Raw genomic sequence first — 25,806 nt, forward strand, 5'->3', positions numbered from 1 at the left:
ACTTTGTACCAACTTTGTTCCACCTCCAGTTTAAATCAAGCACATCAGAAAACATCAAAGCTTCCAAATTCTAAAGCTATATTGTATTAAAAAAAAAAAAAAAAAAAAAAGAAATAGTAATTTAGGGGAAGGAAACTTTGAATATCGAGAACTCAGATGCACTGGGTAACCCAGAAAAAACAGTCCTTGAACTTAAAACTCAGTCTCCTGTCCAGCCCTTCAAGGTAGACCCCATTTCTCACAGTTTTGTTTTACAGTTGAGAAACTTTCAAAGGCCTCCTGGTCCCAGGAAAGTAATTTTCCTCTTTATTTCCTGCTAGGATTGGTCCGTTCCCTGCTGGAAGATCCCTGAGAGATCCTCAATCCCGGAAGATGGAACTTCCCCTCATTAGAGGTCTCCTCTGACCCGGCACACAGCAGCCACTGACATACAGCTGGGTTCCTGTCTCTTGCCTGCCCAGACACACTCTGATGTAACTAGTAAACTAAACAAAGACACGAGATGCATCCTCCACAACACTGTTTTATTCATCAAAAACACTGTTTGTGAACAGTGCCCATTTATGAACATTTTGCCCATTGAGCTACATGGTAAGCAAGTCATAATGTGAGAAGAAAGGTGTTTTTGTTACATGTTGTCAAATATTGCATGGTTTCCAGTCCAGAAGTAGCTTAGTTAACCCTAATTTGCTAGAACGTTCTAGATATTATGCTCATATTCACTTATCTATTCACTATCTAGTCTTTTTTGGTTTGTTTGCCTTTTAGAGTAAACCTGAGGCTGGGTTCCCATTCTGCAGCATTATTCAGAGAAGAAACAACTGAAGGATTCAGTTCAAAAATAATCAAAAGAATTCAAAATAATCCATTATACTGAACAGAATTTAGTCTAAATGCTATATTAGCAATATGAATTTCTGACTCCAACACAGCCGTAGAGAAGAAATCAATGTCATCAATCTAAAACCCAATGGAACTGAGTTATTGACTTTGTCATCTTTTTAGATGACATCTTCTGGTATTTCAATTAAGATCAGAGGACAGTAATTCAGTTTTTCTTATTCTATCTAGTTGGAAACTCTGGGAACATTGCAGAAAAAAAGAAGTTACGTTTTTTAATCTGTGCAAATAGGAGTAGGAAAGAAACGTACTCTAGATTTGTACCCTGAAGCACACACAGGTGGCTTCTCCCCTGACTTTTCCTTTCTCATCCCTGCAGGTGTTTAATTGGGCTCGCTTTGTGCCTGTAAGAATCACAAGCCACACAGTACTCAGAGCACATATTACTAAAGCTCTTTCACATGTCAGAACAGACTCATGATTATCCAGATCTAAAAGTGAAAGTGTGTGTGGGGAGTGGGGTTTGCCTTCTGTTAAAAAAATAAATTTGTTATCCCTGAATGGACAAAATTTTAGGACCTATGCTACAGAACACTGAAAAAAGGTGAAGCAGTACTGGAATTCTTGTCCAATTATTTTCCAAAATGAAGTTAAATCAAGAGTTTTTCTAGCGATTGAGTCTGAATTATTGTATGCACATACGTGAACATAGTCTCTGTTACCTAAATAATGGCATCTAACAAGGCCAATAATATTATCATTCTATTTTCCCCAGGAATTATTAAAATGTTAGGAACAAGAAGGAGTCTTGAGCAGAAATGTTTAAAGCAATCTGAGATGGGTAGCCAACAAAAAGCAGCTGATACTTCTTGCCCAAATCCCTCATTGAGTGTTCAATAGCCCAAATCCCTCATTGAGTGTTCAATAGCCATCCTTCAGCTGACTCAGATCTGATGATGATCTTGTTCGCATGACCGAGTCATATAAATCATGGAACAGATCCAGCTGAAAATTAATAAAATAACACAAAACCAGATAACATTTGAAACAACCTGCTTCATCTCTCTGCCCACAAGTTAGTTTTCAGACAGGTCTGGCCCACAGCATGGCTATGCAGCAGGGAAGGGGAGATGCGGAGAGAGAAATCCTTCCACAGCCAGTTTTCACTACAGCTGCTGCAAATAGGTCCTCAAACCACTGTATGTACACGTACATAATAAAAACCTAATTTCACTCTGTCCATTTATTTAAATCACTAATTATTTAAGTAATTGTAGCAAACAGACACGAGAAACCACAGATCCCCTCTATACTGCAAGGAGTGGGGGAAACTCAGGGAGAGACCTCAGAAGGACCCTGATGCTATGATGGTGGGGATTTACTGACCTAGGTGCCTCCATACACTAAATGAGTGCACCAGGAGGTTTAGCATAACATTACAGGGTGCACAGATGTCTAAATACAGAGAAAAAGGATCATAACTAGAAATCCTATTCCTCTTCAGAGTTCAAGTGTCAAGTATCAAGCTGGAGGACCTAACTTGCCTCATAGTCCTAAACACAGTCCCGGAAAGAACTGGTCAAATAATTTCTCCCAGACACAGATAAGAAGCCCTTTAATCCATGAAGTGAGGTAATGGGGGTTGGGAGAATGAAAACTACATGTCTTATTTCATAGAATAACTAACTCTCCATCAATGAGGAGACTGACTGTCCTAAGCCTAAGAACCTTCTCCATCTTCCTACTACAGCTGAGACATGGGAAGCTGGCTCTCCAGTTTAGTGACATTACAATATCCACCTGGGAGGCAGCAGTCTGTATTCTTATTCTTCCTCCAAGGCATGTTAATCTGTTTTAAGCAGTGATCCAATTAATCTAAAATACATAAACAAAAGCATGAACAAATCACTGGAGAGAAGCCTCAAAGAAGATGAAATGCCAACAGTGTACACATGGATAAAAACCATGGAGGAGCTACTGCTATTACAGAATCACAGAATATTCATGGTTGGAAGGGACCTTTGAGATCATTGAGTCAAACCACAAAAAAAAACCCCCAAAAACAAAAAAACCCAACCAAAACCACACCATACCCACCCACAAACAGACACAAAACAACAACCCCGGGCACAGGAGCATGCCCTGAAGTGCCATGTCTACACATTTCTTAAATACCTCCAGGGATGGTGACTCCACCACCTCCCTGGGCAGGCTGTTCCAGTGCCTGACCACTCTCTCTGTAAAGTAATTCTTCCTAATATCTAATCTAAACCTTCCCTGCTGCAGCTTCAGACCATTTCCTCTGGTCCTGTCATTATTCCCTTGGGAGAAGAAGCCAACATCCACCTCTCTACAACCTCCTTTCAGATAATTGTAGAGGGCAATGAGGTCCCCCCTCAGCCTCCTCTTCTTCAAATCAAACATGCCTAGAAATTATTATACCTCCTGAAGTCAGAAACCGCTTGCAAGCTTGGCATGGTCTTGTTTACATCATTAGAAAACAAATACCTGACCTCATGAGCAAGGAATCTTACTCAGTTACCATGTGTTAAGTCTGAGAAATATAAGCTAGGTTTCCCTTGAGTTAACTAATATATCAAAGGAGGCACCTATTCTGATCTTAAAGGCTCAAATCAACCAGTTCTTATGGTATTCTACCCAAGAGCCAAAGAGTTAATTATTGTCATATTATTTACTCCCACACTAAATTTTTTCTTGTGCTAACAAGAAAAATAGCTAAGAGCTGTGTCTCATTTTGCTAGACTAAAACTGGTTTAATAGTAGTTACAGTTAGTAGTTACAGGAAATGCTGAGGAACACCTTTGGCATTTTAATTTGTAGCACTCGTGGTTTTTTCTTTTATAAACCATATGAAGTGCTAAATCAAAGGCTGGGAACATGCATCTTTGCCTTGGTAACTATGGCTTTTCTCTTTTTTTTTTTTTTTTCCCACCTTCAGTGTATACCTCTTCTTAATCTCCTACGCTTCATATAATCTCAGTTATACTGATTGTTACCAGTTCCAGCTGGTTTACACTCAGTCTAATTGCAGGCTTTCCTTCCTCCTGGATATGCTTGTTTTCACCCACCATATTTGTAATCATGGTTTGTGGGTAATCAACTTTCATTAAACAGCTCCAAATTTTCCACATCCATTTTTCCCCTCCTAAACAGTGAATCTTATCAGTTTCTTAAGCTTCAAGAATTTTGCTGCACTTCAGGAACTGCAAGAGTAGTTGCATTTACTGCAGCAGCCTTGCTGACGAGCCCTTATCATCTGCAAGCTGGTTTATATATGAATATAAAATATATACACATGAATATATACATATGATGTCCTTTCCTATAGCTCTTTTAGTTCTGCTATGTCCTTTTCTGGAAATTGAACAAACGTAGCAGACAGCAATTAAAGTCATACAGAATAATTATGGGTTTGCTTTCTTTCTTGAGTGATCTTACCTCTGTAGAGTTATCACTTGATCTCTACAGATCCCTTCCAACTCTAACCATTCTATGATTCTTTGACCATAGTTTGGTCCCTGCTGCACCTTCCTGAAGATGCCTGTTCCCATCCACTGACCACAAGGAGCACTCCTGCAGCGCAACTGCTCGCTTGGATTTTACGGCTGAACTTACTAGAAATTATTTTCAGCTTTTAATTAACATGCTCTGCTTAACTGACATTTTAGATTGCTCTTTACTATTTAGTAACCGATTTTTACAAATCTTTTTCCTATTTTTTCTGAGATGTGATGTTATGATTTCATTTACTAACAATGTATTATCCTGAACTGATTGCTTTCTCCTACGGTTTACTTTTAAAAATCTGGTACAATCTTTTTCTAATTTTAGGTACAAGCAACCTAGTTCTTTTCTGGCTTGGGTGATGCCCATCTTTTTCATACAGCTCTCTGACTGCTGAAACTTTTGCTAGCTCTTAACAAACCTCCTCCTCCTCGCAACATTTTCCTCAAGAACATAGTCAAATGCTCTCAGCACAAGGCACTGGGCCAGCTAAACAGGCAGGACAAGCCTCAGCATGCTGCTATGGAAATTCTACTCTTCAAATCCTATTTTTACATGACCCAGAAGAGTTCCTGCACTTCAGAAGTCTATCCTATATGAAAAAGCATTGCAAGAAGCAGTAAAAGAGCTGATGGTATTTTACAACCAGCTACATGATATCTCCAACCAAAGCCATCTAAATATAGTTTTCCCATAACTTTTCCCATCCTTGAAACAGAAGTTTCAAGTTTCTTCTACTCTCAACCTTAAATCAGCAGCCTGCATGAGATGTCTTCTCTTTTATCTGTGAAGTTATTTTTTCTGTATTTATCTTTCAGACTGTTGCTTCCATTATTGTTTTCACAAAAAAAAAAAAAAATGCGCAGCCACAAGATATATATGATTAGAGGTGTTTTTTAACATAATTACTGCCTTTTGTTTTGAGGTGCTTGATGTAGATATGTTGTGGGTGGGGCTGTTTCCTTTTTACATGTGTTCCTTGAGGCTGGGTACACCATTTCATTTCCCTCCTTTGGTTCCCCTGTTTGTTAATCAGTATGATACAGCGGACACTGCCCTGGCCAGAGTTTCTTTTCCAGAAGCGTGTCTCAGGATGCTGTCAGCAGACAGAGGGGCCCTGCAGAGCAGCATCGGGTGCCTCATGCATGACACAGGTCTCAGACCAGCTACAAAGCTCACAGCCCATCCAGTAGCATCTCTTGGGGCCAGTGCTCTGCCTGTTGGGGCCCTGTGCGGGTGAGCAGCAAGCACAGCCATCCAATGTGGCACGGAGACCCAGGAGAGGGACAACAGGAGCACTCGGAGAAGGCAGCCAGAATGACCAACAAGATTTATTGCTGCTCAGGTTGAGGTCAGAGCAGTCCAGCAGCATGCTGCAGAAGCAGGGCCACTGCTTGAAATCAGAGAATCACAGAATCTTCTAGGTTGGAAGGGACCTTAAATATCATCTTGTCCAACCGTCAACCTGACAAAAATAGACACCTGCACAACAAACAAGAAGAAACACCATCACTAAACCATACCTCCCAGCACTACATCAACCCGTCTTTTGAACACCTCCAGGGATGGTGCCTCAACCACCTCCCTGGTGGGCAGCCCATTCCAATGTCTGATAACCCTTTCAGTGAAAATTTTTTTCCTAATATCCAGCCTGAACCTCCCCTGGCGTAAGTTGAGGCCATTTCCTCTAGTCCTGTCACCTGTGACTTGGGAGAAGAGACTGACCCCCGCGTCTGGGGGGGGTGGCAACACCAACAAACCCAGCTGTAAGCTACTCCTGAGGGCTCCTGACAGACCACTCCACCTACCCTTCTGAAGGATAGTCTTTCTAGTGGCTGAAGTCTCTCTGTTACCCAAGTGCTGTAATAATACTTTCCCTCTGCTCTACTGAGTTTATTTTCCTGCACCTAGATTTCAGCTTTCCTAATGAGCTGTCAATTAGTTATGCAAATTTGAAGAAACAAACATTCAGCTCTGCTTATGGCAACTTCTTGTTTCTTGCCATTTAAGTTCATTAGCCCTCTGTTGCAGAGCGGGCATTTGATTATCAATCCCATCCCTCACAGACGGGAAGGCAGCACCAGCAGTTCTTGTGGAGAACACAGACTTTATGCTAGAACTGTAAGTAACTGCACATAAAATACCTACAGACTTTTGGTCTGTTATTCTCCCTAAACTGAACAGACGACTACTGGAAAAAAACCTGTTTTAAATCCTGTTTTTTAAAACATCATTCCTGGTTATTATTCAGGAACTCGAAAAATTTTAAACCAATCTCCATGTAAGGAAGAAGGTGGGTTTCTGGGCCTCAAACAGGACATGTTGAAACTTGGCAAAGATCTTCTAACAAATTCAGGGGGATAGCTAGTTTAAACAGTCCTGTTCCAATTCAGATGCAGCACCAGAACCTTAGCATTTCTCCAAAATGTAGCCTGATCTGCTACTGTAGTCCGGAATAAATAAATTTCTGTAGGCTGTAGTATGATGAGTCCCTTGCTGGAGCTCTAATTATTAGCTAAATGTGTGCTGAATTTCAAATTTAAACAGCCTCCCTTGTAGTTGTTCTTCATGAATGCATTTGATTTCATTACTGGGCCATGGTCAGGGCATCCCCCTGACCCATGATCCAGCTGACAGGTAACAGCTAGATCACTTTGGGCCACACAGCTATGTGTGAATTACTTCAAGTGCTCCGGGAACATTTTTATAGAAATCATCTTAAAAAGTGTCACTGTGGCTTTTTCAGATCTGCATTTTAAAGCTTCTATATATTCCTGACCCACTTTACCTTCTTTCAGCATAACGCTTACTCAGTCGCTGAACAAAGTAAGAAAAAAATCCAACACACAACCAAAAACCACCCATATTAATTTAGGTATTTTGTACTTACTCCAAATCTCTGAAGTGCAATGGTCTTCTCTCTCCAATTGATTTCAACCAGAATAACAACTTTTTCATGGTCTCTGATTTGTATATTTTAGAGGTGATTAAATAAATGTCTTGAAGAACCAACAAAAACTGAGCTAAATACTTCCATTAGTTCAAAAATTCTTAATATAAATATTATTCTATTATTACACTGATATCCAAACAGAAGAATGCCAGACACTGAAGTCCTGAGCATTTCCTCACACCAAGCAATGGCATTTGAACATGCAGCAGGTGGATGAGACCCTTCTGCTACCAGCTCAACACAGAGAACAAGGTGATAAAAAAGAAGCAACACTGCTTTAGTGTAAGTAACAAGAATCAGGCTTTTGGTGCTGAAGGCAGCAAATTAAATTCCCTATTGCAGGCTGTCATCGGGCTAGCTATAACATTATTTTGACAGGAAGAGTAGACTTTTTTTTTCTCCAAGTCATCAGCTCCTTTGTCATAGTCTGTTGTGTGGAATGGGAGAGTTGTCTTTACTGAAAGCTGTTAACATGTCCACACTACTGTTTAACCATAATCTTTTCTGACAGCTTAACAGCATTAACTCATCATTCATTAACATCCAATCTAACTTAGGCTAGCAGGCAAATCAAGACCACCTCCCAAAATTAAATTTGCAGACTCTCTTACAAGTAATATTTTCTATATTGCTAACCTCAATACATTTTAAGAGCTTTCATTAAAACAGGTTTTCTTACCCCCTCTAAACTAACAGCAATAAGCAGGACTTCTCATTACTGCTTACGCTGAACACAACTTTCAGTCTACACAAGCTCCTATTTGCAGGCTCCCCTGCCACCAGCACTCACTGTCATTTTTACTTTTTCAAAGGATCAGGTCTGGGCTCATACACAAAGACAGAGCTCGTATAATTCTTCTAAAAGAAATGTCTCATTCCTTGACACCTGGAGTTACTCCGGTCCCTGTAGCACCTGTTATTTATCTATGCATTTACTCAGACCGTCAGGACTATTTACTCAACTTTTTAACGGTTGAATATGAGCACATTTTAGAAGCAGCATTTGCCTGCTGTCTCGTTTGAGAAAAGACAGATGTATCTTCCCTTCCAGTATAGGCGATGGGGTTTAAAGAAAGAATTATTGTGAAGCCTACAGACATCGTGAGTCTTCATATTTTAAGTCAGGGGAGATGACTATGCATATTGAGATCAAGTGCCATAAAACAATGCTGAGCCTGAAGTTACCCACTGTGATCAATCTGATTGTGAAGTGATATACACAATTTATTCTTCTCAGAGTTAATAGAAGAACCAAAATCTGCATTTCACATCCAAAAAGAGTTAAAACATCTTCTCCTCAAGTACCTGGAAATTTCTCTGTTACTTCTATTGAAAGGCATCCTATCTTTTTTTCACAGGCTGCCTTAGAACAGTTATGACAACTCTCACATGTAAGTTTTTCCTCTCTTTCCGCTGTTTTTTGGTTACAGAAGTCTGACCCCTGCATCATCAAGTCTGACCTCTGCATCAGCCTGTCTTGTAATGCTGGCAGATGCTTCAGTCTCTTCTTCGCAGACCTACAAAATGCAATTAGGTAGAAGCTGCACACATGTTGGGTCATGATGATCAGGCTGGCACATCAGAAGGATAGCAGCCTACTTGCAGTTCTCAGACCCATCTTTGATATTGCCAAGGAAACAAAGGCTACATACTCATTATCAGTTCATCCTCCAAATGCGGGAAAGTTACACTTGCTTAACGACAGAAACAAGGCATGCTTCCAGCAGAGAGCTGTACTTTTTAGGTAGACCCTGAGGTGACATCTCACTTGGCTCTTGTTTCAGAGGTATCCACAAAAAGGACTTCAGCATCCACAAAAAGGGCATATCTGAGCCAATGGCCACTACCACAAGTCCTCTGTGTTTAAAGTTCACTCCACTAACAGTGATAAACACTCTACTCATGTATGGGTGATGACTCATCTTGGACTTCTATTCATCTTTTCTTCAGGGCCTGTGGTCGGTGTGGTCTTGGCTCTGTCTTTCCTTTCAGTCTTAGCTTTGAAGTTCAACACCAGTTTCAAACCCTACTACACTCAGAGTCATATAATGGTGGTGTCAGGAGTCTTTTAGGTTCAGGTGAGAAGTGGTTCCCAACAGTGGTACTGCATTGAGCAGAGAGCTGAGGGGAAAGAATTTGCAGCTGATTTTGGTATTCACTCAGATGATACATGCAAATGATGAGCTTTCCTGTGCCTTATCTGAGGCATCACATGCCAACAAAACATGCTGTTAGCAAATGATGAAGGTGTAGCTTTAGCCATACAGCTCTGTGCATTTGAATATCCCTCAGACAAAAAGATTTGATGGCATGGCCCTTGTATGAAGGGGAAAGAAAAAAAAAGGAAAGAAAAGAAAAGAAAATCATAGTGCCAATTGAGCTGCAGAGTGAGATGAACATGACTAACACGAAGAAGGTGTAGAGCTTCTGGTGTAGTTAACATTGCATATCACACCCAGGGTACAAAAGGAGTGGAACAGATGTGGAACAGACACTTGTCTCAAGTTCATCTTTAATTTCAATGTTATGTTTATGGAAATGTAAACATAACAATAGGAAAACAGTCCATCCTTTTCAACCCTTTTCTGAAATGAAGGGAAAATGCAGTTAAAAGTGATTCACGTGCTCAAAGAAGCAAGTAGGAAGGAAGAATGCTCTTTACCTCTTCCTTCTTCATCAATTCCCTGGCAGCAGAAACTGACTCTCTGAAGCAGTACTCACTGCTAGTTGGGATTAGGAAAGTAGTAAATCTCTTTCATGCTGAAAGATGAAAGCTTTAGCTTACTTCCCAGTGAGCCTTTATATATGTGCTCAGTAGTCCAAGAGGGAAATAGAGCTAAAAGCATCATGGTGAGCTGCACAGATGTGGTGGAGCTGTGGGTTCCCAGCACACTGAGATGCACGCTCACTCTTATTCCCCCCTGAGCACCCTGCCAGGAGCAAGGCACAGAAGACCCATCAGCTCAAAGCATGCAGAGAAACAGGGGAAGCTAAATGGAAAGCATCACTTCTTTTTGTTCCCTAGTTTAATTTTCTCAATTGTATTTCCTGCATGTCTGAAGCATAGTCAGAAGGCTGAGAGTTGGAATAAGGCAACAGGGATCATTTACAATTAATCACCAATTACTGCAGCAAGTCTCAGATCAGAACCTGTATTTCAAAAGAACTTTCTTCTCCAGCTACACAAATTACATCAGTTACTGGGGCCCTAAGGACCAGACTGCTTGGTCTTTTCATAATTGAATATTTGCTTGTGTGTATGAAGACTTGTATGTATGTCCTAACATCCTGTTAGGGCAGGATACTACTGTCCAGAAGAAAAAAAAATAAAAATCAAAAATCTTTATTTTAACATCACTTCTGTAAGTCCCATTGTTCTCTTCCAACATAAGCAGAGAAAGAATGAATGGATAGCAACTAAAAACAGCTCCACTCCAGTAAGGACAAGGAAATTAATTGATTCTGGAGCTAGGACTACAGGGTTTCTAAAACTTCACTCATATCCCTCCTTCCTATTCCCCAAAACAACCTTTTGAGAAACCTGAGAAAAAAGAAAAGGAAACATTTTAACAACTGATGCAGGTCTCATTTTCCAGACACAGAAGACTGCCTGCGCAGAATATAAACACTGTAATAACAAGCTCTTCCTGTTGCTGAAAGATAAAACTGAAGAACTAGTTAATTCATAGAATCTTAGAATGGTTAGAGTTGGAAGGGACCTTAAAGATCATTGAGTTCTGACCCTGGGCAGGAATATCTCCCACTGGACCAGGTTGCTCAAAGCCCCATCCAGCCTGGCCTTGAACACTTCCAGGAATGGGGCATCCACAACTTCCCTGGGCAACTTGTTCCAGTGTCTCACCACCCTCACAGTAAAGAATATATATATATATTTTTTTTTTTTTTTATTTAGTCTAAATCTACGCTCTTTCAGTTAAAACCATTATGCCTATTGTTACAGTCCCTGATGAAGAATCCCTCCCCATCTTTCCTGTAGGCCCCCTTTAGGTCCAAGAAGGCTGCCATAAGCTTTCCCTGGAGCCTTCTCTTCTCCAAGCTGCACAACTCCAACTCTCTCAGCCTGTCTTCATAGGAAAGGTGCTCTGCCCTCTGATCATTTTTGTGTCCCTCATCTAGACTCACTCCAACAGGTCCATGTCCTTCTTATATTGGAGGCTCCAGAATTGGACACAGTATGCCAGGTGAAGTCTCATGAGAGCAGAGAGGCAGAATCACATCCCTTGACCTGCTGGCTACACTTCTTTTGATGCAGCCCAGGATGCAGTTGGCTTAATTGCCTTATGCTGCTACCAGTGTTTGAAAGGTGACCAAGTAGAGGATGTCCCAGAGCCCTGATGACGGGCATCAGGAAGAACACTCATAGAAATCATCACATGGGCATCCCCTGCCCAGGTATTTTTCCTCAGACATCTCTTTTGATCTGGTAATACCTGACAAAGATACTGAATTCTTCGAACTTTGATCTGAAACAATATTGCTGCTTATATGTTATTAACTTTGAGAAACTTGTAACTGTCCATTGCCTTTATTAAAAATCAAGTTTTGTAAAAGGTTTGGCTATGTATTTATTTTTTTTTCATAGTTTTCCACTAAGTTTTACTGAGCTACTAAAAGCTCAAAAGCCAAGTAGAAAGGTAACTTGCTTTCCATTACAAAAGGTTAGATTTTATTAGATTTTAAAATTACAAAATTACTTCTTAATTAATGGCAAAAATAAAGGATATTTTCTAATTTGCAGATCTATCTCAAATAAGAACTGCTGCACTACTGTCCTTGATTAAGGTCCAGAGAGATCACATGAGAAAGTAAAACCAAAGGAGTTTGATGTGGGCATTTCAATGTTACTGATCACATTGTATGTGCCAGAGCTCATTACGACAGTGCAAGAAAAACAGCACAGAACTAGACAGTTTGCTTTGCTTTGTTTCATTTTGCTTTTACCTAATTTAACTACTTATAGAGGAAATACTCTTGAAAGCATTAAAAACTGATTGCATTCCAAGACAACCAGCAAAACAGACAAGGAACAGTACTAGGAAACTGACTCTTGTAATTTGTCCACAGATTTCAAGACACCATTCTAGGCTGTCTGGACATAAACAAACCAAGGAGAGGAACTAAGAGAGACCAAATAAACAAGCTGTAATTACATATAGAAATGGACAAAGGTATACTCCTTTTAACATAAACATCTAAAGAAAGATTATAGAAGACTGACAAGTGAATAGACTCAAAAAAGGGAGAAAAGAATATATTCATGGCTAATTTTATGCTGGTCAGGAAGAAAGGTCTGAGAAAATGTCGTATTTCATTGAAAATAAAATCTGATCTCTCATTAAAACACGTTTTACTCTTAGACTTGTAATGCTCTGCTGCAGTGGTATCTGCACGTGATGAGCAGAATACCACATTATCCATAGTGCGTGTTTACCACAGTGAAACTGCAGAGATACAAACACATACAAACAAAAGATGTCTGCTGCTCCCAGAGGAAAACCTTCCCCAGTTTAGGAAAGGTACAGCAAAACCAGAAATCTTAAATGTAACAAAAACATCAGTCTCACCCCCGGGGAGATTATTTATTTTCTCATGCTAGGCTGTGAACCAGCATGCTGACATTCTAAACTGAGGGAAAACACTGGAAGGTATGCAACACCCACAATTGCCAAGCACCCAGTTGCAGTTTTCTGGCTGGGAAGTGGACAGGCATGCCACAGGTAGGCATCTTAACGCTTATTTTGCCATCACTGCTGAGAAGATGAAGAAACAGAAAGATGTCCAGAGAAATCACATGTACATCTAGGACCATATGAATCTATAAATACAGATGCAGAACTGCATCTTTTGACTATTTCACTTCAGAAGGAAAAAAAAAAACACAACAAAACAAACAAAACAACTAGGCAGCATCACTGTTTTAATCATCTTGCCAGTTGCTGCCAACTGTGCAAGCAGGCAGTCTGTGTGGGACTGGGCTCGGCACGCTGGAGTACACCTCCATGACAACGTGCTGGCAAGCAGACAGACGGACAAACAGCAACGAGTTCTGCACTAGCTGACTGAGGCATTACAGAGAGGGTAGCTCTGTGTACAGCTGACCTGGGCACCTACTCAAAACACCTGCACACGTGGCTCCAAGGCCCACAGTATTTCCTCGCCTGGCACAATCCCTTGTGAATCCTCCTTTATGTACATCAGCCTTAAAATTTATATCCCTGCTGATCACACGCTTCTATAAGGACCGTCATCTTGCTGGGTGAGAGGAATTACAGAAGTAAAACATCAAGCAGCACAAAGTATCACAACCGCATCAGGATTTGGGGCTGTCTCTCGAACCCTAATTTAGAAATGATAAGAGTGAAAGGTCCAAAGAGGGACCATAACAAATGCCTTATATCGAGTTATTTACTGCTGATTAATACTATGTAATTTGCTCAGCATTTCTGTTTTGCTAAGAGGAACAAGACAGACCCATTTATACTAAGGGTAATACATTAAAAGAAGAGATTGTACAATTTACATTTAAAAACAGCAAGCTAAGCAATGAGCTTAAGTTAATAAGAAAAACTGAACGAGGAAATTAGGGGAAACGGTTTGATGGCAAAGCCAGGTGGAAAGAAGAACAGTTTCCTTAATGAGGTAGTTACTGCTCACTAGCAGTGCTCACAACATGCATTTACGAACTGGAACAGGCTGGGTAATCTATTTCTCATAGTACGCTCCGTTTAAGATAATGTTGTTTCTTGTTGAGAATCTTGGGTGGATGGCAACTTTACGCCTGGATTTAACTTTGAAGAAACCTCTTTCTTCCTCTGTGAGGAGTAAAACCTTTTTACGGCAACATGAAATAGAAAAAGCCGTCTCTATGGCACCATAAAGCTCACTTCAGAAAATAAAAGCTTGAGAAGAATTTCATTTTCCAATTTGGCTTTTCAACAATACCCTGTGGTGGGAAACAGATCAATCAAAACCTGAAAACAATCACTAAGAAAATATTTACATCACCATTGTCTGTGTTCTGCCTTTACTATTCTCAGGATATAAGAATTTGTCATCATCTTCTGAAATTAGCAACAGAACAGAAATGAAATGGGGTTGAGAGAGATCAGTGAGAATTTAAAAATCCCACTTCCCATTGACTGACTTCTGGATTTCATCTATCCATTTGCTTACCTTTTTATCCTTTGCTGCCATGTCCTCTCTAACTTGGTTTACTCAGAGATTATCAATTCACCATTAAGAACAAAATGTCACTTTTCCAAGACATTACTTTAAAGTTTAAAAGATTTTGACAAGTCACACATCTCTAAGGATTTGACAGGTAAAACTTCCTATCACAAAAATTAGTTGCTTGCAATTCAGTGGAATGATTAATTAGAAGAATATGGCAACTTTCTACAGTGGATGTCTAATCAAAACTTGAGGCCTAAAGAAATGATGTGAGAAAATCCCAGTGCCTACAGAGTCAGGAGAGAGAGACCCTGGGCTGGACTAACTGTGGCTCAGAGTCCAGAAGCATCTTGGATTCAGATACTTTAAGTGAATTCAGATAATTTATGTGAAACTACATGTCTCCTGGTCATGAAGAAAGAAAGTCAGAGATTGGGCTGAATCTGACTGCTGAAAGGGGAAAAAAAAAGTGTCCTGTTGTTCCCCATTAGTTTGGAGAGTCCCTGAGATACTGCTGACTCGAATACACAGACATCACATATAAAGGCACAAAGGAAAATCCCTTGGCGTTAACATAACTCTTTTAATGAAATATTTTGCGCATTATTTCCACTTCCAAAGGGGCTTAAGGTCAACTTTGTGGTGAGACCTAGAAAAAGCAGCAGGCAGGATAACTTAAAAGGATCCAGAGATGTCATCCTTTCATCATCAGTGAAAGAAATCCTTCCAAATAATTATTTCCAAATTAAAAATAGAGAATAGCATTTTAGTATCTCCTGCAGGACTGATGTTAAACTTTCACCATTTTTATTAGTATCAGGCCAGCTGAAAAAAACCCACTGCTTTCAGTGGCCCAGAAGACAGCATCAAGAAAAATGTGTGAGATCATGTCTCAGTGCAACATACTGTCAACTGTGCAAAACCAACGTCCAGATAAGTTCTGTTTTCCTTTGAGACTGAGTAAAACAGCACTAGGATTAGGAGAAAAGCAATTAAACAATGCAGACCAAAATTCACTGCTGTGTAACGTTTTGAGCCATTCCTGGTTTTCTAATTTGTTTGTTCAGATTAACAGACATTCAGAAATTGCCTAATAAACAAGTAAATAATGTCACACAATGCTTACTACAGTAGATACATACCTCACTATCCAGTACTAATTACTTCTGCAGCGTAGTGCAGACCTACCAGCCCTTCCTTATTTGCCTGAAGCAACAGTGGTCACAAAATGAGCAAAAAGGATACCGTTATTGGGATTATTTTATTAAAACCTAAACTAAATGAGCCATTTACTCCTCTATTTTATCAGCACACACCACTTGCAAAAATCAGCATTGGTACAGTTAATACTCTGAAGTCCATCTGTCAACTACCTACCTCATTTAGAAGTTTGAAACACAGGTCTGTTATAATTATATCCGTACTGCTAACATAGGAACTGTATGAGTGACACTCTCAGCCAAATTAACAATGATCCTCTACAAATATCAGTGTCCAAAGAGACCGGACAGACGCAGTTTCCACAGCTAGCAGTTATGCTCTGTGCAGATGGACAGCAAAACGCTTTGCTTCTCTGACACCATACAGGTGGAAGCAAAAATGGGATTCCCAGACTTCAAATACGCAAAGAATATAGTTACATGTAGCTATTTGTAAAGCAAAAGACTAGAGGATTTCAGCACTGACACCCTTTCCGTGCAAAAGCAAAACAGCAAGTCAGGAGAAAGCCGTCCATCGCAAACTCTGCAATTCGACTCTGCCAGATCTTTCCTTAGCACACAGGAGGCCTAGATCATGTAAAGCATGGTTTAATTTGTCGTATCTTATCTCCCCCTCACTTCTTTGAGGAAAATAATTAAACTGCTAACAGTGAGACAATCTCCATTACTTGCCAAATTGTGGCTGCTGATCCAGAACGTTGAAGGCATTAGAGCTTCTTCAGTGAAACAGATGACCTAGATAAACCTTCCTTACGCCTCATTCTGAGGTGGCCTGAAAGCACTTTTATCAAGCTTTTCAAACAACTGGCCTAAAACAGACCTCTAAAATAAGAGCTCCCGTGCAACATTACATTGACCTCAAGTTTGCTAACGTTTTAAAGCAACTGGAAGGAAAATAACTGTGTACGTGCTGATAAGTGCAACTATAAACATATTTATTGCTGAAAGGCTCCCTCACAATGCAAAACACAAGATTATCCTGAAGCTAACGTGAGAAAACATCCTGTTGCAAGAGCTTCTCTCCAAATGAGACTGTATCAACAATAAATCCCAAGTCAGCCTAGTATTCAGGTTTTTGAAGAGGATCTGAACAGAGCGAAAAAGCTTATATCCTTCAACACATACGTATGCCAGTTGTGACTTTTGAGAAAAACAACAAAAGCACAAACCAATGAATATATGCCCTGAAGCCCAGTTAGCTTCTACAATTATTATCCTAATGTATCTAAATAAATATTTAATCTACTGATTCCATTATTTTGCCTTGATAATAACAAACCAGAACGTTCCAACATTTAATTACTATTTATTTTGTGTGTACTATGTTTTGATTCTAATGAATGCTTTTGAGTTCGTTTAGAGGTCATCTTCATCCCTGAAATATTCATCAGGATCAACTCTGCCTTTTGTTGCCTCGAATAAAAACTGTGTACCTAAAATTGCTAATAATGAAAAGCAGGCTGTAAAAGCAACCAAAGTACCGTTTAGTACATAAATCTAGTTCCTTTCTGTAATTTTATCAGCCAGATCCTTTTGCCCCTCACTTCCTTGACACACATGCAAAAAACCTCCAGACCAAGTTTTCCATAATAACAGGCAGAAATAGCATCATCGCTTCACTCCTTCCTTTACAGAACTGCCCTAATTTTTTCAGACTAATTCAACATCTGAATGTCTTCATACAAAAAAGCTCCAATAAACACAATTAATGTTTTTCTAAGGATATGTGCAAGAAATAATCCATGTTTTTGTCACAGTAGTGTGTACTTCCAGTATGGGCCAAACAGCTCCCCATCCCCACAATGGGCCAGCAATGCTCTGCATTAAGGGAAGGAAAACATTGTCAGGAAGCCTGTAAATGCTCACAAAGATCTAATCAAAACAAAGAAACAGTGATATTATCACAGGTGCATCTACACCAGCTGGGGTTATTTTACATATGATTTTCTTCCATTTCCAGTCTCTACGGAAATTTCAAACTCCTTAACAACCCAGTATCAACCACTCTGAATAGGCCCAAGGCTGGGGTTGGCCACCTTTGCCTCACACGATGACCTCTCACTGGAACTGATTGTCCAGAGAAGTTGTGGATGTCCCATCATTGGAGGTGCTCAAAGGCTTTGAGCAAGTTACCTAATGAAAGATGTCCCTGTCTGTGGCTACTGGATTGGATGACATGACCTTCAGGTCTCTTCCAACCCAATCATTCTATGGTTCTATGACATGGGACCTCTGCTCTTTCTTATTGTTGATTTTGATTGTTTTCTACTTTTAGTTCACTTTTTAAAACCCCTCCTAAACCCGCCCCCCCAGCCAGTCAGTGCCAATCTATCAGCCAGATTTGTACGTGAATCTCCTGCCTCATCAATTTTTGCTATTGGCCATGTCTCAGTTTTTCCCTATTGCCCGACTGTAGCAGACAACAATTTAATTTGCCAAGGATTACAATACCTGAATTTAAATAGAAATTAAGCTAAATATAATTTCTGTATCACAGGCAAACAGGTACAGTCGAACCAAGTCTGATTTTAAATTCTGAAAACCCCTGATACTGCTAACTGCTACAGATCCTGCATTTAACATTCAGATTTAAGCAGCATGCAGTAATTATGGCTTAGAACCCCATATTTAAAATGAACCAGCAAGAAAAACAGGAAAAACACCAGTACATAAAATTTCTTGCAGCTGCACAATGCTTTAAGCAGAGTTGAAAACCCAAGAACTTGCAGTCGTTACAATATTGAAAAAGTTTTTATAGTATTTCAAACATTCATTATAGTTCTTTGCCCACATTATACTCATATCTGCAAGACTGCAAGCATTCAAGATTTAAGAATTAGTACTGTGAGGTTAGCCCAAGGTATATACATGCATGATAAAGGTTCATCCCTTTAATATGTATGTATATAAAAGGTGACAAATTAACCTCTTCGGGCTCTGAACAAGAGCATTTTCCAGTCTTCAAGAAAGAGTATGCAAGAATTGATGAATGGAAGATTATTGACTATTTTACTGATAATTTTTTAAAAGACTAGGGTGAAATATGCAAAGACTGACTTTATTTCATAAGTCACTTTCTCACTTATTTTACACTTAGCAGTGTGTCCAATATAATTACTCATAATAAACTGTCATATGATTGAATTTTTCTCTTTATCCAAAAAGCATCACCAACATCTGATGTTCTACCAATTAGAATCTGGCTCATTGTCTGTAATGGAATTTTCCACCAAAAATAAAATAATCCTGTGTTAATTCTGAGAGAATGATTACAGAAAGAGAATTGTAAACATTTCCATACCTTCTCTAAAACTAGGAAGGAAGAGGAAATAATTCCTCGAGACAATCTTAATTATATGTATACAAAAATGAATCATGCTAAATTTCTGAGAGACTTTCAGGAACTGCAATGGGATGCTAGGGGGAAATTATGCAGAACATGAAAATAACCATTGCTGGAGAGTTAAAGAGTTTATGTAACTTTTCCTATGAATTGTTTTCCTATTAGATTTTTAAGGTAAACAAAAAACAGTGCCAGAACATTAATAGAAAGTCTTAAAAACCACAGCAGCATTGGAAAAGACATAATGCTGGAGGAATAGGCAACAAAATTGACCGGTGTAAGTCTTCCCAAGTAGCCCTGACACAGGAGCATGGCTCTCTTAGCACACAGTGATATTGATGCTGAAATTCCTATTTATGTATTCAGTAAATAAATTACTCTTTCAGCAAATATTTATAGAAAAGTTAATCAAACACCGAGCTATAATTAATTCCTAAATCCTAGGAATTTAGTCTTAGATTCTTAAGAGGACTTATTCTGAACAAACCCAGTAATTATAGATGGATTTAGTGACTGAAAACACCTGCAACTGGTGATACAGGATTTGTGTCACATGCCCAAAACAAACCTTTCCTTTCACATTCAAAATTAAGGAGTTGGGTGTGGAAAATCAACTACAGTAATGAGAACAGCCTGCCTATGCAAGCAAGATGATAATAAGTCTCAAACCATGACCATTGCATAGGATTAAAGCCAAATTAATCATTTTCAGAGTAAAATAATTACTGTGCAGACCACGTATTTGTTTCCCTCCATGTCAGATAAAACTGAACTGTAGGCTCAGCATCTAAGTATAAGGAAATTAACACTGAAGCTCGTAAGATCTGTATGACACAAACAAGAAGATGCCCATAATTCAAGCTAGTAACATCATCGAACAGTAGACGTGCTGGATTGTATGTGGAAGACAGAGATGAGAAAGCGTCAGAGCACAGCAGCAACTGAACACACAAAGAAGTGATATTAATATTTTCAACAGACGGGTAATGAAGAAAATGAAAAAGGCACAAGAGACACGTATAAGCGATGGTATGAGAATACGTGGTAAGACGCATAAAATTTGATTAAAATGCATTGAAGAGGAGCAGTATCTTGAACTCAGTCTCCAGCTGGATTCTACTATTGCAAGGTTCATTAAATCTAATATTGCACAGTAGTAACTATCCACACAATCCTGAAAAGAAATTAAAAATGACTTGCAAACTCTGACTCAAACTGTACAACTGGAAAAGGTTGTGCAAGTCTGGACGGAAATCTCTGGAAAGAGTGGAAAATGGAATTGGGGTGGGGGTGTGTGTGGAATAAATAATAAAAAAAAAAGACTAAAGAACCAAATCACAGCTGGGAGATGACCTCATGGTGTATTAACATGGATGAAGATCCCACCAGCCCATGGTGTCAATATAGCCTTGACAGTGGTGCTAAGATCTTTGGAATCCTCTGAAACTGGACAGCTAGAACATTTGTACACTCAATTCAAAGTAGTGAATGGCTGAAAACAGCTGGAGAATTTGAGTCTCCCACTTCATAGGTCTATCTTCGATTATTAAGTGCAGCCCTTCACTGCATCAGCAGATAAGCTGAAAAACATAGTTCTTCATGTGTCGACAAAAAATTTCATTAACAAGAGACACAAAGTAAATCTTAACAGGACAGTTACTGTTCAGGCATTTATTTAAAAATCATTTTTATTCACTATCACATCCTTTCGAAAGGGCAGGCTACTTCTTCTAATGTACCTAGCTTCTTACACAGCTTGCTGAAAGAAAGAACCATCCAAATTATGCCCTTTTCAACTCTACCCCATGTTCAGCATCTTGAGACAACACATTCTTCTGAAACCTACTGCTGGACAGCTGAAGAGCTCAGCCTGGTCCTGCACCATCTCGCAAACTGAGCTCCCTTCCAGCGTTAACTTCTTCATCAGTTACACAGAAAAAAGGATTACTCTCTAACAACTTCTATGCTTGTATTGGGTTTGCACGGCAAGGTTATGGTACGGGGTGGTGGTGGGGGGACGGACACACGCTACAGGGGTAGCTTCTGTGAAAAGCTGCTAGAAGCTTCCCCTATGTCCAACAGAGCCAATGCCAGCTGGCTCCAAGACACACCTGCCGTTGGTCAAGTCTAAGCCCATCAGTGATGATGGTAGCACCTCCGTGATAACATATTTAAGAGGGGGGGAGTGAGGGGAACCAAAACTGCTCAACTGCAGCCAGAGAGAGGAGTACAAATATGTGCAACTCCGCAGACAAGGTCACTGAAGGAGGAGGGGGAGGAGGTCCTCCAGGTGCTGCAGCAGAGATTCTCCTGCAGCCTGTGGTGAAGATCATGGTGAGGTAGGCTGTCCCCCTGCAGCCTGTGGAGGTTAACGGTAGAGCAGACACTCACCTGCAGCCTGTGGAGGTTAACAGAGGAGCAGATATCCACCTGTACTTTCCCTTCCCTGTCCATTTGAGAAGAGGGAGTGATAGTGCACCTTTGGTGGGCACCTGCCATCCAGCCAGGGTCAACCCACCACAATACTGTTCTCGCACCCCTATGTAGTACCTCATGAATGTTCATATTCTCTTGTTTCACCTGCAGGCTTGTAAACTAAGTTAGACACATCCCCATGCTTTCATAAGTATTTTTATGAGGATTTCCTTCACTTCAACTGCCACAGTACTGATCAGACTGTGATTTGGAGAAAGTCGCACTAAATCTCACATTTCTGTACAACAGGAAAACCACTTGTCCAGCCTGGCTCTTTTTTTTTTGTGCAACAGAATTTAGTGCAGATAAAACCAAGCTAGGACATGTCACATCTTTTTGCTACATGAAGAAAAGATTCATTCACTAGCAAAGAATAGTTGACAGAGAAAAAGGACAAATAATATATTAAAAAATAAAACTACAAAATTTGAAAAAAATATGTGGTAAAGTGAAATATGGAGGAAGACCCTGCCAAGGAAATACAAGTTTAACATACAGCCCTTGTGATTCATTAAGCAAGTCTGAAGTTAGGTGAGACAATATGAAAGAAATTCTCCAGGCATATGCTAGTGATGTTACAAAAAAGGACAGCGAACTGTCCTCTTAGTTTGGAATGGGACCTGTCCCTTAGGCAATTAAAACCACATCTAATGACCTACACTGGTGGCCATAGGGACTGAACGAGCCTGGGAGGTCACAGCAGGACATGAGAGCTGGCCCAGCTGCGCAGAACAAATGGAACAGGAGGTTCCTCTAAAAAACTCTGCACGGTAACTAAAAATCAAAACATATTTCTCAAGATGGTAAGTTACAACTGAAGCACTGATTAAAAGAGGTAACTTAGACATATGGAGATAAAGATAGTGGTGCCTGGTTGTATGAAATGCTGCCAGAAAGATTTTTAGCACCAGGGGCTTTTGTTTCGCCTTTTCTTCAAAAGGGGTGGATATTTTCCAGTTCAGTTTATCTCTTATGCCCAGGCAGTGGATTTCAACTCTGGGAAAGCTAGAGTAGGAGGAAGCTGTTTCTAGAAGGTTCGGAAATTCACAGGCTTTGAAACTTAAAATCCATTTCCTTGTATCTGCACTAAAAGAGATTCTATGAACATTATAAAAAATACAGGAAAAAAAAAAAAAAAGCATGTAACTTACCTCATAGTAGCTTCGCACAGCATTGCAAAATGCTTCATCTGCTACAATTTGTGTCTCCCCATTCAAAAAGGCCAGGAAACGTTCCCTCAGTGTCTGTAGCTGCTGCTTATTGAGCTATGGAAGGGGAAAAAAAACAAAAAGAAAGGAGAGAAGAGTGAGCAATAATAAATGCAATTAGCCTCAAAGTAAAAATATGCAATAGTTGGAAGCCATGGCTAGGGAAAAAAAGGCAAAGGCTCCCTGGCCAGCTGGCTCCCTAGTGAGACAGCTCTTCGGGGTCCCACCTGGGCGAGCCTGTTTGCTACAGCAAGTCATGCACGCACTCAGCATCCAACTAAACCTCTGCTCTTTCCTTTGTGTCCTCAGGATGCTACAGGTAAGTCTGCACGGGTACTTCTTCTGAGCAATATTTTATACGCATGCGCTGAATAAAATGGCTGACCTTCCCCGTGGCAGCAGCACCAGCTAATAAAATTTAGCTCCTAGCTCCAGTCTTCAAATATTTCAAATTTTTCAGCTTTCAAATAAGTGAAAAACAACTGAGATGCCTCCAATTTTTGGAGTACTCTAGGTGCTACCATTGGCATGTTTTAACAAGCATACTCACTGTGAAGAAAATGGATGAAAAACGCTGCCTATGAAGAAAATGGACTTCTGCCCACTGATGCTATAGCACTATGAACAACATCTAACAACTAATCTCTGGGAACAGCAGCCGCAAGGCTCCAACACCAATACCAAATTAACTTGGACTCCATATCAAAATTGAGCACATTTTGAAAACAGACTCCTAGTAGAGTACATTACATGATTAAACCTTGTAATCAACCCATTTTAAATCAAAGTTTCATGTTATAGGAAAAGGCAAAATCTGAAAGGTCTCCAGGGGTACAGGCACAGGTCTTTTGCCAAGGTTTCTATCAGCTCTTGAAATATTTAGTAAGATATTTCTCCTTATCAAATCTGTGAGAAGTTAGAAACTCAAATCAAAAGAGACTGCCACTAACATAATAATATAACAAAGCAACAGTTAAAAGCCATTGTTTGGCTTTTCCAGACCTTTAAAACTAATGTAAAGCTTTATTCCAGTGAGTGTACCTGAACTTTAAATTTAACATTACAAAAATCCAAACACAACTGATTGAAAAGCTTTTTCATCCTTCCTGTATTTTGCTTAGTTAAAAATAAACAAATAAATGTATCTCCAGAAATTGAAAATACTTTTCCAGAGGGCAGAAAGTTACATTTGTAACAGTTAACCTGCAACAAATAACATTAGCCCAATCCATGTTCATTTCTTACAGAAGAACTTTTTGGCATCTAGACCGGAGTATGGTGACCTTAGTCTTTCAGGTCTCTAGTGTTGACACTTTGAAACCATTTAAGCCACAACAATGTTACAAGATTAGCAAAATTAAAGCTAGCCTGACAACGTGCCTACCGTGGACAATCTTTCGTGTACAGAAAGGGAGAATTTTCATCCTACATAAAGTTTGCAAAGTTTATCAAGTTATGAGCTTCTATGAAACACGCAGCAATTTACTGCAAAACTCTCTCCGAAGTGAATGCAGACCCGAAAGTTGTTCTATTTTCTCAGGAAACAATAGTATAGCTGACATCTAAATACTTCATATGAGAAATCCTCTGAAAAATGGTGAAATGTAGGCAGTAGCGATGCAAAACCAAAGAACTATGCCTTTGAAAAAATCCAAGCAAGTTAAAATACATTATAAATCTGTTCCTCATCTTAACAAAACTATTGGCAGTCCAGAACAAGCCCCAAGAAGCCCCTCCAGAAGAAAAGGTCTCCCCTTGAGGCAAGCAAACGTTAACAGAGATTTCTGAGTCTTGAAAAAATTTCCTTCATGAGCTGTTGAGAGCAGCAGCCCCACGCTGACACACTGCCAGGCTGTGACCACTGCGAGTTAAAAAATCCACGGGAGAGAAGTATTTGCATTATGTCTGCACATACACCAAAAAATGGCATCTGTCCACCTGTCTGCCAGACACCCATTCCTTGTACAGCATCTGCACCACCAAGCTTTTGAACAGCAATCAAACTTTACTCCCTGATAGACCCGTCCAGTGTTTCTCATTACCCCATTCCCCTTACTCTTCTTTTTCTTCTCTTCTTATTCTTTCATTTTCTAAAGATACTGGACAGGTTGAGATATTGGAAAATGTGACTCATTAAGGATGGTTTGAGATATTTTTTTTTCAGCACACACTTGTTCTCCTAGGGGACTTAAAGAGCCAAGCCCTCCCTCGGAGGGTGCCCCACTGCTGAGAAAGCAGCATCCTTCATCCCATGGAATATTCACAGCTCTGCCACGAGAACACGCGGGCTTCCTGCCAAGGCAATTATGGAAATGTATTTTCATGCTTGCAGACTTCATTCTTTAGGTGATTTGCTTGTCTATTACGCACATATCAAACAAAAACATTATGAATAAGGCAATGAAATATAAATTTAATTCTGACTTCCTTATTTCTAACCATCATAGTTCAGCAAACTCAAATGCCTTTAAAGTATTTATTTATGGCTTTCATATTCACTGCTTCAGGTAAGTAAATAATTCTAAGGGTTGAGTGGCATTTTAGGATTACTGTATATATCTTAAATTACTTATGGTTTAGTGTGAAATCTGGATGTGTAGGGGAGTTCTCCTGCAAAACTAAAAAATAATAATTGCAATGGAAAATACGAAGAGCTACACCTTGCACTAAGGATGATCTGAAATTCTGGTTTACTGCCATATACAGAGACACAGTATAATATTTAGTAGTCTGTTGTAGCCTTTGTGGTTTTTTATTTCTCAGAAGATTGAGAGTACAGTGAATTCCCTCTTTTTTTTTAATGTTGTTCATTTTTAATGGATTCATTAACACTCTTAAATTTGCAGCCAAGTGCCTTTAAAAATGTAACAAAACTAACAGCAAAACTAGTAGCTTAGAAACGCAGAGAAAAAAGGGGAAGTCTAATTGCATTAGAGTGCCATAACAGCAAGTGGAGAGGCATCTGTTCAGGACATTAACTCTTGGACACTGCCAAACAGCTCAACCTGGCCAAGTCTGGGCTACCGTTGAAGTTGTCCATCTTAGTTAACA

At 39.7% G+C, this 25,806-nt stretch overlaps 1 protein-coding gene across 1 annotated transcript in view; it reads right to left on the reverse strand.

Annotated features, from left to right (window-relative positions):
• CADPS2 (Ca++-dependent secretion activator 2) overlaps positions 1–23,013 on the reverse strand; it is a 294,288-nt gene extending 271,275 nt beyond the window's left edge. Inside the window, exons 1-2 of the mRNA XM_014963349.1 lie at positions 22,993–23,013; positions 22,699–22,812 (exon numbers count right to left, since the gene is read on the reverse strand). Of these exons, the coding sequence (XP_014818835.1) occupies positions 22,699–22,812; positions 22,993–23,013 (135 nt within the window). The remainder of the gene's footprint in view (positions 1–22,698; positions 22,813–22,992) is intronic.
• Between the last annotated feature and the right edge of the window lie 2,793 nt (positions 23,014–25,806).

The sequence above is a fragment of the Calidris pugnax genome, unplaced genomic scaffold (genome assembly GCF_001431845.1).
Source record: "Calidris pugnax isolate Ruff unplaced genomic scaffold, ASM143184v1 scaffold44, whole genome shotgun sequence".
NCBI classification, from domain to species: domain Eukaryota; kingdom Metazoa; phylum Chordata; class Aves; order Charadriiformes; family Scolopacidae; genus Calidris; species Calidris pugnax.